The following is a 17,838-nucleotide window of genomic DNA, read 5'->3' on the forward strand; positions in this document are numbered from 1 at the left end:
CACCAGGCATCGGCGGGGATGCTCCGTGAGCAGGAATGGCCAGGCTGCCTCACATGTGGCGTCCTGCTTATGGATCTGCACTGTGACTCAGGAGACCTGCATTTCATTTTGTTTTTAAACAGCACGCTTCCTCATGTGACAGAGTTTACGGCACCTGACTTTTTTCCACATCCTGTTTCTACTCACTCCTAGGTGCAGGAGCTGCACTGGCATTTCACGTCACAAAACTTTCAGCCTCCAGAAGAAGGTGTAGATCAGCATGCACATCAGAAGAATGCTAATAACAGCAATAAGAGCTGGGACCCTTTGCCAGCCCACACACCATCCTCCACCTCATGCAGATGGGTTTTACAACACGTGAGATGCCCTCCTGCTCCTTTATAGCTACAGCATGACTTTGTGTCACCAGGCACTGCGTGAAGATATTGAGGCATGTCCAGCCCACTCAGCTTGTATGGACCACACCATCAACATCAGGGTATGCTGCTGTGTGTGAAGGTGCACGGAGAAAAGCAGTGAACTGTGTGTGATGGCAACAGCTGCTTCTGCCCCCTATTAAGCAGGGCTGATGAGGGCGCGATGCTCCCAGGGCGCAGGTGTCGCTTCAGCATTCTGCATCTCATGGAGGCGGGAGGTCACTGAACGCCCTGCACCTGCAGACAGAGGCTTCTATCGTGTTTCTCCCAAAGCACTTTTATTCCATGCAAAGTGTGTGGTCAAGTGAAGTGAGTGAAAAAACACTGCTGGTTATATGTATATAAATACACACGCATATGTATACAGATACATGGTAAGAACGGTATAAACAGAGTACAGGTCTTGAAAATTACCCCCAGCGTGTTATTTTAAAAAAGCCCGGAAACCATAATGCGCTATACTAAAACCAAACTTAGTGCCACCAGTATGCCATACTGAGTTCCAACTGTTACACAAGCTGGTTTTGGTCTTACAAGATGGAGTCAGACACTTCCAGTACAGCTCATCGTTAGGCGTTTAGGACCTAGTGCTGAGTTTGCCATGCTTCACTGGCTACGCAACACATTCCCTCTGATGTAAGACTTCACTGAAACCACTTTTGTTCCAGTAACCCTGACACTTGGCAGCCTGCAATAGCCCAGTAACAAAGCTGACAATCCTCCTGCATTCTCCTGATAGGTAACGTTGAGACGTGCCAAACTGGGATTTGTGCAGGCCCACCTCAGCTCCTCACAGAACTGCTCAGCGCCGCCCCACTGATTGACCGCAGCCAAGAATGGAGTTTTTCAGAAACATGAACTAATGAAGTGATTCATACTGTAACTGGAATTTATTCTGCAACTCCCAATCAATTAATGAAGATGTGTACAGTCATTTCAGCACTATCCTATTTACTTTTCCTATGTATCTACTAAACGCTATACTATTAAAATTCCAAAACTAAAAGGACGGGAAGGGTGAAGCTCAGCCAAAGCTCCTGCTCAGCTGTGTATGCACAACACAGCCTTTGTACACAATCCCTTCACAAACGGCTGCTCTCTGATTTTCTTTAGAGCTTTAAGCACCCCTCACAGGCAAACAGCAACGCTCAACTGACTTTCTGTGTGTCCTGTGTGTAACTGTCACAGGTCCCAAGACAGCATAAGGAGCCTGTACTCTGCTGGTGAGCCAATGGTTGGCCAGCACTGCGCACAGCTGGAGTGCAGTAGCACTCTTTGACACCAGGCCCTGCCAGGGACTTCCCTCCTTCTGGGGTAACCTAGAACTGGTGTCACACTGAACAGCTGCATGGAAAACTGCCTCCTTCCACGTGGGGACTATCTGCCAGTAATCACATGCTCTGAAGCATCCAAAATACTAAGAAAAGTTCTATAGTTTATTGATAGCTTAAACCTTAGAAAAATCATATCCCTTTTGCAAAAAAAAAACAACAACCACCAACCCTCCACATCTTTTGCCTTATTTGACTAGGTGGCAACAGAGAAACAAAAGGATTTGACAGGTGACCATCTCAGCAGGCAGCTCAGGCAAGGCACGGGAACACCCCCGCACCAAGGTGGCTGCATGGGGATGGAGTCACCTAAAGGAACCCTGCGTGCCTCAGCGGGGCCGCGTCGGGCCTGCATCAGATAGCGCAGTGCAACCCAGGCAGCACACGCTGCACAGACAGTGCAACTACTGACCATAATTTCAATGCGCGCACACACACCAAATCCAAAATTAATAAAAGAAGGAAAAAATTGCTTGCAGGATGCGGGCCAAGGAGAAAGCTGCTTGGTGCGTTTATTGGCAACTCTGCAGTCCTGGTGCAGGTGTGAGAGCTGAGCTCCCACTCCACACCCAAGGCACACGGTGGAGAAGAACTTTTCCTGTGGTGATGCGTGGTGCTCTTCTCACTGCGAAGAGCCACCAGTGTTTCACACTTCCCCTTTCAGGAGCCTGACATTATTTTTACACTCTGTGGAAAGCACAAGTTGCATGGATTCTTCTCAAAAAGCTGTTTACGTCTCTGCCGCTTCCTCCTCCTCTATGACGTCCACATGGCTGTACTGCCTCCAGGCCTTCAGATTGCACTTTCGGAGAACTGCTCCCAGTTGTTTCCCAGGCCCCACCTCATACGTGTATGGAAACTCCATTCCTTGCTTCCTCTGGTACATGGAATGCATGGTCTGCTCCCACAGCACAGGTGAGACGAGCTGCTTCACCAGCAGCTTCTGGATGTGCTTCGAGTGCATGTACTTTTTGCTGTCAACGTTGGAATAGACACAGATCAGTGGTTTTTGAATTTCGATGGACTTCAGGACTTCAGCCAGTGGCTCTACTGCTGGTTCCATAAGTCGTGTGTGGAAGGCACCGCTGACCGGAAGCATTTTGGTACGCGTGAAGTAGAATTTTGGGGCATTTTTCTGCAAAAACTCCAAAGCCTATAAGAAAGAGAGAGCAGTCACAGCCTGACACAACAAAATTCCACGTGTGCACTCCACCAGAATAGCCTCACCAGGCCCAGGGCAGTAGAGTCACTCCCCTCCTACCCAACCACCGAGTACACACTGGGGAAAAAAAACCCATGACGCAAATACAAAGGTTGTTCTGAAAGTAATGCCTCCTATTTCTATGGAAACCACAACAAAGAGCACAATCACACTATTTGACGGAGCAAATTCTCAGCTACAAAACACTATTTTGCAACACAGTCACCACCATGAGCTATACATTTTTGCCAGCGATTAATAAGAGCCTGCATGCCATGCTCATAAAAATCTGCACCAGCAGAGGTGACCTATGGTTGCTGTCACTACTGCTGAAATGTACCACCTGCCACCTCAGTGTGCTCACATCCACTGTTTGGTCGCTATAAATGTTCAATAAGTGTTGATGACTGTCAATGGGTGCCATTTTTTCCACATGGAGGAATTCAGTGACATCCCTTTGTTTCATGCACACTTCCATGTCAGACGCCATTCTGTCAGACTGCCCCTCTGCTGCCATCTGTCACATGGCAAGAAAATGTAATGGAATATTGGTGGGAATGTTCAATCTCTACTGTTATACCACCAATATCTACCTCTGACATCATGGGCCAACATAATAAAATAGGAGGCGTTACTTTTGGAGCAGCCCTTGTACTTCTGTTTGAACAAGCTCGGGCCACACGGGGTAACCTCCATACAGCAGCACAAAGGCGAAGTTTTAATACATGAAGTTGAAGTAAGCAGGCCCATCTCCTGTAGCAGTACCTGTAGGTGCCCTGCGATGACTCTGCTATCTGGGAACAGGTAGTTGGAGACCTCGCACACAGGGTTTTCTATGCCCAGTGACTCGCAGTGCCTGCGGGCTTCCAGGCAGGCATATTTGTAGTTGGTTTCTTGCCCGCCGATGACTGACAGCATCCCGCTGGGGACAGTCTCCGCTGCTGCCTGCATGGCCTCAGCTCGCACCTTCACAGCGTAGAGTGCTGAGGGGAGAAGGGGACAGGTGAGTGCAGACAGGCAGCTCACTCACGTTGGGAGTTAGTTAGAATCACAGAATCACTAAGGTTGGAAATATCACTAGGATCATCCAGTCCAACTGTCAGCCCATCCTCACCATGCTCACTAAACCATGTCCACCTGTGCCATAAGCACACACATCTTGAACACCTCCAGGGATGGTGACTCCACCATTTCCCTCAGCAGCCTGTTCCAGCGCATCACTGCTCGCTCTTGCAGAGATTAATATTTTTGTAATATCCAATCTGAACTTCCTGCGGTGCAACTCAAGGCCATTACCTACTGTCCCACCACGAGTTACTTGGGCGAAGGGGCTGACCCCCACCTCACTGTAAAAGAGTTGTAGAGAGCGACAAGGTCTCCCCTGAGCCTCCTCTTCTCCAGACTGAACAATCCCAGCTCCCTCAGCTGCTCTCCATCAGACTTGTGCTCCAGACCCCTCACAGCTTTGCTGCCCTTCTCCAGACAAGCTCCAGGGCCCCGATGTCTTTCTTGCAGTGAGGAGCCCAAAACTGAACACAGTACTCAAGGCGAGTACAGAGGGACAATCACCTCCCTGCTCCTGCTGGCAGCACTATTTCTGATGCAAGCTAGGATGCAGTCGGCCTTCTTGGCCACCTGAGCACACTGCTAGCTCACGTTCAGCCGGCTGTCGACCCCAGATCCTTTCCAAGGTTGGTGCTTGTAATGCGACGTTACGCTTAGCAAAGCAAACCGTGGACGAAGAAAGCAAAATTCCCCCCACTGTTACGCACCTTCCGCAAAGTCCATGGCTCCGGCAAACACCAGCGCCGCGAACTCGCCCACGCTGTACCCGGCGGCGGCCACGCAGCTCTCCACCACCTGGCTCAGACACGCGCAGCAGTCAGCGGGGCCGGGCCGGGAGCAGCCGCCGGGGGGAGCCCGCGGAGGGCCCGGGCGGCGGGAGCCATGTCGAAGCCCTCGCGGCCCGGGACAGGGCCCGGCGGCCGGCGCCTACCTTAGGCTGCAGGTGGTTGAGCTTCTCCACGGCGGCCAGGGAGGCGACGAACACGGCGGGCTGGCAGTGCCGGGTGCGGTCCAGCTCGGCCCGCGGCCCCTCCAGGCACAGCGAAAGCAGGTCGTAGCCCAGCACCTTCTCGGCCAGGCGGTACATGTCCCGCACCCCGGGGTAGCGCAGCAGCCCGCGGCCCATCCCCACGAACTGGCTGCCCTGCCCGGGGAACAGCAGCACCGTGCCCTCCCGTGGAGACCGCCGCTCCCGCCTCGCCCCCGCCGCCGCCTCGCCCGGCTCCTCGTCCCCCACCGAGCTCTGCAGCAGCTCGCTCAGGCTCGCCGCCCGTTCCCCACCTCCGCGGAGCGAGCTGCCCCGCCGCCGCACTGCGCCGCGCAGGACGCCGCGCCCGCTGCAGCCAGCGAGCCGCCATGTTGCCGCGGCCCAGCCGCCCATGGCCGCCGCCCTCCCGCGTTGCCCCGGGAACAGAGCGACTCCGCCGCCCCCGGCTCGCGCTGCGCTGTTCCGCGGCTCCTCCTCGGGGCGGGCCCCGCCGGCGGGTGGGCCCTCGCGGCCGAGGAGACAGTGGCGGCGCGGGAGCGGAGCGGAGGTACGGGGCGGGCGGTCCCCAGTCGCGCGGGGAGCCGGGGCTGAGCCGCGCTGGGAGCCGCCAGGGGATGGGGGCGGTGGGGAACCCGTGCGCCGCTGCGCTGGGAGCCAGAACGGCGCGAGAACTCCTCATGGGACATGTCCTCACGGGTGCCAGGAAGGACTCGTTTTTTTTCCTGAAATTTCCAGGCAGCGCCTCTGAAACAGAACAAGATGCTCTGTATCTGAGCGCTGAACGGCAGGGTTACTTAAACAGTGAGGCGTGCCACGCCACAGTTGCAGTTGTGCCATGATTTTGAGTGGATGAAGGTTACGAAACGGTACCACAGCGCGTCAGGCTCCGCGGGCGGCTCGGTCAGACACGCTGTTGTACAGCTGGGTGGTTAGGAACGGACCCGAGCTGCGCTAGATGCTGTTGTCTTCCTGACGGGGACGATTTGGCTCACTTTTCCATCTCTGTGCTGTACTGCTCTGTTGGTTTCCTCAGCTGTTGTCAAGTTCCAAATGAAATGCGCGGCGGGCTGCGGGCGTCTCAGCAGGCAGCTGAAATATAGAGGGGCCCGTCCTGCTCCTGGGGAGCCCCCAGCTGCTGAGCCCGCACGGCAGCAGCGCTCTCCCTTTGGTTCCTCACGAGGGGCGCTGGCCACGTTGCGGAGTGCCTGGGGTTTACCAGTGTGGGTGGGCCGGAAACAGCCCACCGCTATGGAGGCAGTCCTTGAAGGGGTTCTCTTACACCCCACTCTGGCTAAAGAATTCCTGGCACGCTGACGGAGCCAGGCCTGCACAGCGCCTACACGAGAAATATCCAAGGGGAACATCTGTGTGAATTATACACACGGACGACGCTTCAGAAGTGGTTGCAAAGAAGACTGTCTAAAGGGTGTTTTGTCTTTAAAATACAGCCTGTTCAGAGGATCTTAACGCAAATGTGCGTGGGGAAAGTTAGAAGAGATTGAGCAGTAAACGGCAAATTGTCACCTGGGTGGATCCCGTCCCAGCAGGCAGGGCCGCCTCTTGGTGCGTGGTTCGGATTGCTTCAGCGCATTATGGCTTTGCTGTTTGGAAAGCAGAGTGGCCCGGGCAGTGGGACCTGCTGTGTCTCCAAACCAGATAAGCATACCTCTGCCACTTGCCTTATATCCTGAAGTACATACCATCAGCTGAATCAGTTTAATTTATAAATACACACTATAAACATATAGTTAGACGTTTATATTGTATTTCTATTATGCAATATATTGTTTTAAATTATGTTTATAAAATCGATCATAAAAAGTGCATGTAATATAATAATATCAAAGTCCCTTATTTCTGGCAAACACACCTGACATTGTTCCAGCTATTACTAAAAGTTTACGGAGAAGACTTCTTTGAGGCAGCAAAGTTCTGTGCCACAGGCTGTGACAAAACTTTGTCTTCAGTGCCAGAGTTTCCCAGCAACTAAAGCCACAGCAGACCTAAGAGGTTTATCGCTATCCATCAAGCATGCACCCCTTAATCCTTTAGGCAGCTATGTGATGTGGAGCCTTTCCCCACTGAGGATGTGCATGTTGCCTCTCAGACCTGGGTAGAAATTTACTGCCCTCAAAATCAATATATTAGAGAGGGTGAGTGTCTGTCCTAGGGGACCTCATTCCCAACTTCTACAGCTTTGTCTCTACCTCAGCATGCACAGGACCACAGCTCCAGAGCCGTGTGGGTAATTTGGCCCCACTGAGAGATTTTCCTTAGCGCTGTTAATGCAATAGCTGTAATTTAAGCCCCGTGTGATTGGGAGGCCAGCACCGAATTTCTTAAGAGGATTAGTCGGAGGTTTGTCAGAACAGGGATACAACGCTGCAATTAAAGTGGTTGTCCTCCTCTGCTCCTGCTCTCTGGCAGTGCTCAGGTTGGAGAGGGGGAGGGCACCCACCTGGCTGTCAGAGCTGCTCCCTCACCCTGGAGGGCCTTTGGCAGCTCTCAGTCCTTCTTCACCAGCCTGAGGCACCTTGGCTCCTCTGTTGCAGTACATGTTGTTCTCCACGCCCCATTCCTTCTTGTGCACAGCCTCTTTTCCAGACAAAGGAGAGGACACGGAAAACTTCTGCTTCACTTTCTGCACATAGTGCCACCACAGCGAAACAACCTGCAAAAAGACAGAAGGTGGCAAGCTGTAGTATTGCTGATTTTTCCCTTTATTTCTCCTGGTGCCTTACAGAGCTGGAACTAACTTTGGACAGGTCAGCTGCTTTGAATAGCCAGAAGCATTATTTTAACATTGGTAAAACAAACTGGCCTGCTGTAGCCAGACTAGGGCTAAGCAGAAAATGGGCAGGATGATGAGGAAAACATCGCAGGGCAGAGATGAGAGGAAGGAACGTAAATAAGATTCTGTTAAGTGTGTTGAGGGGGCAAAGATCTCCAGCTGCGGTGGTTTAGCAGCAGAGGTCAAATTGTCTGAACGCTGCAAATACCATCCACAGACATCCTGGTTTCTCCAGTGTGAAAATCAGGGTGCTGGAGTATTGTGCAACCAGCTCTCCCTGCAGTGGAGCTGGGACCTGACTGGGAAAGCAGTGCTTGCCTGTAGGCTGCGTAGCAGATTCAGCCTGAGGGGCTGTGCTTGCAAACCTGTGCCAGGTAAGTTATTGCCAAGTAACTTCAGGTGTCTGTACACACTTAGAAGTCAGGATGTGCCTCAAACAAAACAAGTTAGAGGAGGAAAGCTGTCTGTCTCACAGGCTTGATGTTTCCAAACGCAGACCCTGTACATCTGTGAGCACAGGGCACACGTGGCTGAAGGATCCCACCAGGTCTGCTCGGCTGTCCTTCCCTGTCACCTCAGCTGGTGTGGGGTGGCTGGGAACCTGCCTTTGGCCCCAGTACATTCCTGCAAACGTCAGATGGTTACAGTATGTAATTCCAAATGAGTAATTCCAGTTATAAACAAGGGTAGGATGCTACACCGAAACAAAGGCAGGGCTGGTAATGCTTTATGAACCCTCGGACTCCATTACTCTCAGAAATTTCCTGGGTATGCCATGCACAGCACAGATCTGGTGCTGCACTGCACAGTCGGAACTGGGCTTCACGCTGTGTGTGGTGAAAGGTTAGAGGTGAAACTTTATTTGTGCAAGCTTTTCTGAGATCAGATTGCATGACTCAGGCCCCCTCAACGCATTTTCTTCTCTCTCTCACCTTGCACTGGGGTTTTACACATTGTACCGTCTGTCATGTGCGCCTGTCACTGCTGCCTGATCCCTTGCCACTCCAGTTCCAGCTTCTTTGTTCGGATCCATTGATCGAGGCTCCAGCACATCTCTGCTGTTCGATCACTCCCTTACTGAAAACCTGCACCAAGTAACCAAAGATGGACACAGCTTCTTCCAGAGTTAACCAGTGTGGCTCCATGAGTCAGCTGTTGCTTTTTAGGGGCAAGTGATGCTGGAATTTAGCTTCTGGGGAGTTAAATACAGAACCCCAGTGCTGATAGACAGCTGTGTGCTACCGGACCGACCCTCTGGCACACTGCAACTGTGCTGCACAGCTCTGTGTGACGCAGGAGAGCATTTCGTAATGCTGGCAAGTCCTGAGAAATGCTGTTGGGAAACACAGTATGTAATTAGTAATAAAAACAGTTGAAAGAAAAGGACACCAATGTTCCATTCAAACCACTACATTCCACCTCTTCACTTCTGTATCTTCCAGTCTCCTGTTTCTGCCCAGCAGTGAACAGGAGCCCTCTTTCTATGCTTTGCACCTTCCCCATTTCTGTTTGCCCACCTGATTTCTTCTCTTGTCGCTAAAGAATTATTTCAGCGTTTCCTCCGACATGTGGAGGGACAGGCTTGGAGCTGCATCATTTAGCCACTGACTGCAGCAGAGCAGCATGTTTCCAATTTGATAGCATTCAGCACTTCCAGCCTGCAAACCATGTTGGGCCTTTCCTCCCTGGGGAGAAGCTGACAGAAAGAACGCCTGACACAGCCCAGCTACTTGATACCTGCAGGAAACTGCCCTGATGCTTTTGTGGCCAAATGAAGTATAAAGCCCCCGAGGTCCTTGCTTATCACTTTGGGAAACATACTGGCATTGGATCAGTGTGCTGGGGCAGAAGAGCTGACCTCAACCTCAGAGTTGAGGTGTGTGTACAGAACTAAGCCCCTCTGTACTCTTTTTATTCATGACACGAGCAATGGTGTAACAACTGGTGAGATCTGAGCTTTCAGCTTGTAATGCAACCTTTGGGAATTACTGTCTGAGGACAACCATGGAGGACCAAGGTGTGGGAGAACGCCTTAACTCCTTTGCTCCATGTGAGATGCTCCGTGGTAAAGCAGCAGGAGGGACAGGAGGCAGGAAGTGCAGCAGTGACCACAGCACAGAGCTGTGTGGATCTTTTCCTCCCTTCCTCACAGTCCATCCTCCACCCAAGACCCAGTGCTGCTCCAGCAGGCTAGCGCATTGTTCTCCCTCCCCACTTCTCTCCAGCTCAGTTCTGCATTTGGCTCTGCTTGGCTTGTCTTTTGCCTTGCACCGCTTCACCCTTCTGTTCTGGTTTTTACAGCTTTACTGCTTTGTTTGCTGTCATTTTTGTGTGCTCCCACTCCTTCCCTCCTACAGCTCTCCCCTGAGGCAGCCCCACCACCTACATGGCCTTTCTTGTTAACTCCTTGCAGACTTCTCCACCGTGCGTGCTTCTCCCGTCCCTCTGTGCTGCTCTGCCTGCAAATCTCTGCTTTGCACCTACCACTAGAAATGTTTGGGATCCTACTCAGCCTTGTGGCCCCAGCTACCAAAATTAAATGAATCCTTGTTACATCTGCATAATCACCTGGGCAGAACCCTAGGTAGAGGGAGAAGGCTATTGTGCAGGAGATGTCCTTTGCTGGCCTGGCTCCCTCCTGTTCTCAGCATAAAACCCAGGGCGCCAGCAGAGCTCTGACAGTTGATGCCGTGAGTGCAGCATTCTATTATTAAGCACATCTGCCACCAGTGGGATTTACTCTGCCCCACTCCCTGTCTCCGCATCCCATCAGACAAAGCTGTAGCAACAAAACCCTTCACACATAGGCCCAGACAAAGTCCCATACCAACAGGAGACCTCCTTTGGCGTATCTCTGAGTACTGGCTGCCCTACAGCTCTTTCCTGGGGTTTCCACAGCCCAGGACTCCCACTGCCTCCTGCAATCTCTTTTACGATTCCTTCCTGCCACCTGCCCTCCCGCCTAACAGATTAACAGGAATTGGGTGTATTTGACAACTGTACGTTTGAAAAACAACGCGTTTCGGTTCTGCCCTTTTTATCATACCTCTCATCTATTTGCGTTTTAGCAACCCAAACACAGATGGTTTGTACCATTTGACTTTTGGCCAGAATAATGGCAACCAAGTTTTTCCCTGCCTACTTCCTTACTTTTTTTATTGGTGCCCATACACTAACTCAAGCAGCTCAGCTACCAGGGCAAGGCATCGCTTCGTGTTACTTCTGCAGGCAGATTTAATCCTGCACACCACATGGGCTTGGCAGCTAAGATGGCTACAACTGATTGCCTGCTTCAGGAAGAAGCCAAAGGTACATGCTCCATCTATCCACTGAGATCTTCTTCCCTGTTTAGCATACCATCATTTAAGTACTTTCCTTCTCCTCATCCTCCCTGGTGTTTTACTTTGTGGCAGCTTCTCAAACGCCTGCTTCTTAACACATCCATCTCACCAGCCACTGGGCACCCTCCAAGGCTAAAAATGCAACACAGTGTATAGAACTATTTTGCTTGAGCATAGGCAAGCACACACTGCATTACTCCCGAGTGCACCACTCCAGTGAGTGAATGGACCTCTTACTGAAGACAGAAATACAAGCTTCTATCAAACGGCGTTATTCCTCTGGTATACCCAAGTGAGAATACCAATGTAGGTAAAACTCAGTACCCTTACTGCACAAAGCTGAGAAGAAAGTGAAAGCTCAAAAAGCTGAAAGTAAATGATAGGTTCCTATATGAGGTAAGTATTGTCCAGTGAAGCTGATACAAGATCCATTAATTTCAGCTGCACTGAGTGACAAGAGTAGGCTGTGGATCAGATCCTACACATGTATACTTTTAAAATCTGCCTAAAAAATAGGGAATAATTTAGTTGTTTCCTTTTAAAATTACTCTGCCAATCCACTTTTTTTTTTTGTGTTTGTTTCAGATTCAGTCTCAATGGAAGCGGTACCAGCCTGGGCCTCAGCTGTGGGTTTCACGCTCCTGCCCCACGCAGGAGGAGTTTTAGGAAGCAAGATAACTAGAAAGGAAATCCCAGTGTGGTATGAATCTCTGCAGAAGCCATCCTGGTGTCCCCCTAACTGGCTGTTCGCTCCAGTTTGGGGAACTCTCTATACATCTATGGGGTATGTTTTTCACATTGCATCAATACACTTATCCAACCTCTAGCTTGCTCGTTACATAACATTAGACTAGAAAACTGTTACTGCATTTCTGTGGCTGTACGTCTGCAAGAAACTGCGCTGAGCTGCCTGTCTAGCAAGTAAGAACACGTTTGGGGAAACTGTGTGTGGCCACACTTTGTATGCAGAAGTGTCCACTTCAAAAGCAGGAGTTGGAAAAGCTGCCATTCATTTGCTTTCCTCATTCATTCTGAAGGGAAGACCTGCCAAGCTGGCAGCAGTGAAGTGAGGCAGCTCCGGGATTTCTTCTCTGCATGTCCTTCAGTAGTTTCAGGAAATTAAAAACAAAAGGGAGCGGTGAGAGGATTGGGATAGCACTGTTTTAACAGAGCTCAGTTAAAAGAAATCCAAAATCAAAACTAACCCACATACGCTTTCAGCTAAACTGCCAGGCTGTTAAGTTCTGAAGGCCTGAAACCCAGTGCTGCCTCCCTATTTAACTTGTTTAAAATACTTGACAGCACAGCAATTACTGACAGAAGAACAGGGAATCATGAGGCCAAATACCATTCCCACAGGTACTGCAGAAGTTTAACACTACTATCTTTTGGCAGCTGTTTCTTTTAATAAGATACAGCAAAAATATTTATAGAAGTGGGCTGTCAGGAGATTGTTTGGGCGGCGCTCCTCACAGGCTGCCCAGAAGCCATCCACCCAACACAACAGGGTTGTCTGATGAGCAGTGCTACAGAGTGCTCTGCTCCAGAGCCTCCGCAGAGGCTGAAGCAACTGGCAGCACACAGCAATGCTTTGTGTTCCTTCTGCTCTTGTTTTCTTGACAGCTACCTACGCACCACAATTTAACATGTTTTTCCTAGCTCTCAAATACGCATGGTTGCTAATACAGTAATTTTGAGGCTACAGTATGCCTTTTCTATTACAGCTTACCTCTTCCATTTCTTGAGTCATGCCAATGCACTTTAAGCAATTTGTGTCTTGTATATAGCATTGGCTTCACTATATAAAGTTTCAGAGAGACCCGTTCTTTTCCAACGTTATGTCGTTATCCTGCAGGCTAACTTTGCAACAGGTGTTGTTGTATCTAAATACTGCAATGATCCAATATCTGAAAACATACCTGAACGTGTAAGAGAGCTGATTTAACATTCTCTCATTTTGGTTTACTTCTCTGGAAAATAAAGGCTTTCTAATTTTTACAGATTCACATGCTCTTTTCTGTCTGCATTCTTTCTTCTTTCCTCTTCTTACAGGGTGTGTGTGTGCGCGCGCGCGTGTATTTATTGCTCTTTGCTCTTCTGTATTCAGAGTTAGAATTTGGGTTGCTGTCCCTTGGATAAAAAATGCCTTTTATCGGAGAGACAAGAGTGGAGGGGCTTTCTTCAAGCTGACTGTACAGCTTGTAAGCTCGCTTCTTGAATTCTCATCATAAATCTGGACATCACATTAAATCTTCTAAAAATCACTTGCTTTGGTAATACCAAAAGCAAGCAGTACATTCTGAGGTGAGTGGTTTCAGTTACGTACTATACATCTAGATGACTGAAAATGTATTTATTATCAGGGATTTTCTTCCGTAACCTGCCATGCACACGCATCCCTTGGAATGGTCAACACTTTTCATTCCTATAGAATCTGAGCATATTAAAAGCAATAAATAATTACAAGCAAAGTTTACAAAGCTTCCAAAGTTGCATTGTTTAGTCTTTATAAAAGACATGGCCAAGAAGCAAGCCTGGCTCACTGTCTGGGTCAAAGAGAAAAAGAAATCCTTATATGACCAAGATACATAGACTGCAACATCTTGAAAGTTGGTGCCTGTCTTTGCTTCTCTACCACAGAAACACATTTGAGCCCCCTGCTGTTCAGCAAAGTGCACAGTGCATTTCACACACCTAGCAGACTGCTGAGAAGGTGGAATCTGTATTAAGTTACTAATTCTGAAACAAGTGTATAATTTAGACCGTTGGCGTTTTGTCCGTGGGACTCTTGGAATGACTGTGTAGTCAACTGCATTGACACATTTAACGGAAAAGTCAAATGAACAAGAGAGTCTTGGGTGATGAGTACTCCCTTTTCTGATCAGTCTCTTTCAGTTCAAAGGTAAATCTTACACTAGCAATTTCCCAAATCCAAACAACTTTTCTCTTATCAGCTTAAATTCTGGGATCCTTCTGGTGAGCCGTTTTTCTGTGGCATTAAGATCTCTTAAAAAACTTCAGAACGTTTTTGGGAGATCTTTCTATAAGCTGGGGTCCCACAAAGGGGGAGGGTGCTGGATGTTCCTTGCAGTTCTTTCCATAGAAGTCCTAAAATCTTTGTACCCTGTATTTCAACCCTTCCCTCCTCCCTTCTGAAAAGTGACTATAGGATTCGTTTTCTGCTCAGACACCATCCACATCCGTGGGATGTTACTCATTTTGCCTGCTCCTGTCTCAATTCCTACTTCTAAATTCACTTCCATCTATTTAAAACGGTATCTTCCAAACAAAGATATTTTTAAACCATCATCTCTCAGCACTGACTGTAACAGTTTTTTCCCACTGTTTAGAGACTTACCTTTTACCTTCAAGTCTTTGACTTGCTTCCATTTCAACGCAGCGTTCTCTTTTAAGACTGAAATGCCATACATTATCTGCCGTTTCTGCACCTAGAAATGAGGGCTCTGGCAGAACAAGGAATATTTCTCTCCATCTCGCTGTCCGCAGCAGATAATCGACCCTGCACAGTCAGCCGTTCTGTCAAGTAGTGCCAAGACATTTCCAAGTTAACTTAGACTGATGCTGAAGTGATTTCATTTGTTTAAGAAAACACGGCTGCTTTCTAACCAATGTACTGGATTATACCTTGCGTTCACTTTCTTCAGATATGGCTCCTACCTGGTGTGGAAGGAACTGGGGGGCTTCAGTGAAAAGGCGGTGGTTCCTCTGGGCCTGTATGCAGGGCAGCTGGCATTAAACTGGGCATGGACTCCCATATTTTTTGGAGCTCACAAAATGGGATGGGTAAGTGAATAAATACGTTTCTCCAGCGTATGCTTTTGCAGTCATTTGCAACGTGAGACGGCTAAAACTTGCGTCGTGAATTTTTCTCTCTGAAACTGAACCCGATCCGTATCGTCAGTAGAGAAGATGGCACGAAATAGTTTGCTGCTGTTCTTACTGCATGCCAGCAGCCACCTGTGAGAATTTACAACACCCTTAAATGTTTAGATTACAAGTAGCTCTTTCTGGCACTCTTCGATAAGAGCTTTCTATGACTACAAAATGTAAACACTTATGCCCTCGCAAAATTCCTAGGTATCTCTTTGGCAAACAGTGGCGATAAGAAGCTTATCATTACTCACGCAATCAGCATCTGGTTTAGACAAGACCAGCTTTCTGCATGCTGAAGAAAAACAGCTCACCTTAAAAATAAAAATCAGTATAAAAACGACTTGCCTGGTTCCCTAAATGTAAGAGCACTGTTTTAATAGCAGAACACTTTGCAACCTGTAAGTAATTCAACCACACCGCATCTCTTTGGGCAGCATCTATAGCAGAAAAACACTGGGTAAGTTTACGTGGCTAAGGGACTGTTTCTGCTGCCAAAAGGAAAAAAGAAAAAAAGAGTACAGATGAGAAGGATTTTGTCTGCTCCCAGCTGCAGCGCTCTTTCTTCTGACTGTTGTATCTTTTTATCAGTCAGTTCAACTCCTCAGTCGGCAAAAATCTTTTTGCTAGCTGGGTCCTCAGAAGTCAGCTCACAGAGGGATCCACAAAGTATCAGAGTGAAATGCCATCTAGTTAAGAAAATGCAACAAGGAAAAGGACACTAAACACACCTTCCTGTGTTTCAGGGGCTGGTGACTCTCCTGCTCACAACTGGTACAGCGACAGCTACCGCTGCTTCCTGGTATCACATCAACAGAACGGCCGCTTATTTGATGCTTCCGTATTTAGCTTGGCTAACCATGGCTTCTGCACTCAACTACCGTATCTGGAAAGACAATCGCAACAAGAAATCTGAATAAGCAGCTTTTGGACAAAAATATTTTTTTGCTGCAAGAATTTTCTAAAGAAAGTTATGCCTTATTCGTTTTTTAGCTAAACTATTTGCACTGCATTACAATTTGACGCTGCAGTTCCTGTTTTAAATGTGCCTCGAGTAGGGAAGTCTCAAAGCCTACGTGAGTTTTGCAGGAAATTAAATGGTAGTGCACAGCAGAAGGTATTGGGTTTCAGTACTGCAGCATCACATTTTATGTAATGAACAGCATTTTAACTATTACCAGAAATAAGCACTAACTGCAACTTCATTAGTCAGAGGAAGAAAGCCAGCTTCCAGAAAGCTGCTCCTCGCAGTCACAAGCGTGACTGTGGTTGGAATCTGTCATGTTTACCACTAAGCATGGTGCCTTACTGGCTCACTGCAGCTGCCACGCGTCCTCTGATCACTGTACTCTGCAAATGTTTAGGAGCAACTCTCTTTCACAACTTGTGCCATCCCACTTTGAAGCACTGTACAACCTAAGTGTCAGCTAAACATATTAAACTACACGTAAGCTTACTTTTCCTCCACTGTCTTTGTTGTTATTTGAAGGTTTTGAACAAAAAAATGCGGGAGGCAACAGGATGCTGTAGCCTTAAGAGGGCCCCTTCCTCTCTTCTCAACATTACAATGGGCAGGACAAAATAACAAATTCAGAGCATTTAGAAACCAAGAGAACCCAAATATTCAGCAGCTGTGTGCATGCACCCCTGGCAGCCCCAGCAGCACTGGCCAAAGAACACCCACGTGTGCTGTGTTCACCATTAAACCCTGACAGTGGAGTGAGAAGCCAGGCTGTGGACAGGCCTGTTGCCCAGCCTGTACACAGTGTACACAGGCACTGAACTTCTACCTGCACCTTTTCATTTTAGCTGCTTAGAAATGGAAACTGGGATTTTTCCTCTCGGGGATTATTTTAGCTGATATAGTAAGATTTGAGATGCTTAATTCACCCAGTTGCTTCCAAAAAGAAGGTAGGTAAAACCCAAAAAACCTTTGTCTAAAAGCATAACAGTATTTTGGCTCACAGCTTGTGGTCTTACGGCACAGATCTTACTAAATTTGCTAGGTCATTCTTCTGGTTTGCTAAATGTAATGCTGCTGTCCCCTTTGTAATGAAGGAAACTTCCCCCTCCGCTCTAGATCCAGTCTGTTACTTGTTTTCAAGCACTTCAAGGCAGAAAGTGCCTTTTGCTTTCCTACAAGTCACTGCATCTGCTGAGCATCCCCTTAGATCCAGTCTCAAGCACCTGTTGCAACATTCAATGCCAATCAAACTTTCTTCTGCATAGGAAGGAGTCACACCATCTGCATTAAAGAAATATAGCTGGAATGCTTATTCACAGTAACAGAGAAGTTCTGACTTACGGAGACTGACGCAGCTGTCAGCACCACTTGTGGCTGACTCATGCAGCTCTCCCTTCAGCCCCACCTGTAGCATGGCTGAACCCTCACAGACAGACTGTTTATTCCTCTAGTCAGCGTTTTAGTTGACCAGACAAAGCAGGCTTCTGAAGAAGAGCACCCTGAAACAGCCTAAGTGATCTTTTCCTTCCTTATTGTAAGGGACAGCACATTGCTTATTTGTGGAGCTTGAAGCAAGGTTTAGATCCTGTTATACAACTTGAAAATTCTACTTCGCTCGCAAGCAGATTCCAATGGCTGCAACTAGGTAAAAAATATTATGTGCACAGCATACACTTCCAGTAGAAAAAACAACTGTTATAAATTGTCCACACATACAAAGCAACATATTACAGCCTAAAACTGCTTAATTTCAGCTAGTACCTTGCTGATCTGGGGGAAGATCAGGAATGATTAATTAGAAATTGACACCTCATTCCCAAACACGTCTGTCTTAGGCCCTTAACTTCACA

General features: G+C 48.4%; 2 protein-coding genes across 2 annotated transcripts; one reads left to right on the forward strand and one right to left on the reverse strand.

The window, feature by feature from the left end:
- On the reverse strand, positions 673–5,409 carry MCAT (malonyl-CoA-acyl carrier protein transacylase). The gene is made up of 4 exons (XM_021392580.1): positions 4,945–5,409; positions 4,721–4,808; positions 3,714–3,931; positions 673–2,900 (listed from the first exon to the last, which is right to left on the reverse strand). Exons 1-4 carry the CDS (start codon positions 5,392–5,394, stop codon positions 2,478–2,480), a joined length of 1,179 nt encoding a protein of 392 aa, XP_021248255.1. The 5' UTR covers positions 5,395–5,409; the 3' UTR covers positions 673–2,477.
- Positions 5,410–16,480, forward strand: TSPO (translocator protein). The gene is made up of 4 exons (XM_021392601.1): positions 5,410–5,548; positions 11,719–11,917; positions 14,799–14,937; positions 15,771–16,480. The coding sequence occupies exons 2-4, from the start codon at positions 11,730–11,732 to the stop codon at positions 15,942–15,944; spliced, it is 501 nt and encodes a 166-aa protein (XP_021248276.1). The 5' UTR covers positions 5,410–5,548; positions 11,719–11,729; the 3' UTR covers positions 15,945–16,480.

This window comes from Numida meleagris, chromosome 1, assembly GCF_002078875.1.
Source record: "Numida meleagris isolate 19003 breed g44 Domestic line chromosome 1, NumMel1.0, whole genome shotgun sequence".
Lineage (NCBI taxonomy): Eukaryota > Metazoa > Chordata > Aves > Galliformes > Numididae > Numida > Numida meleagris.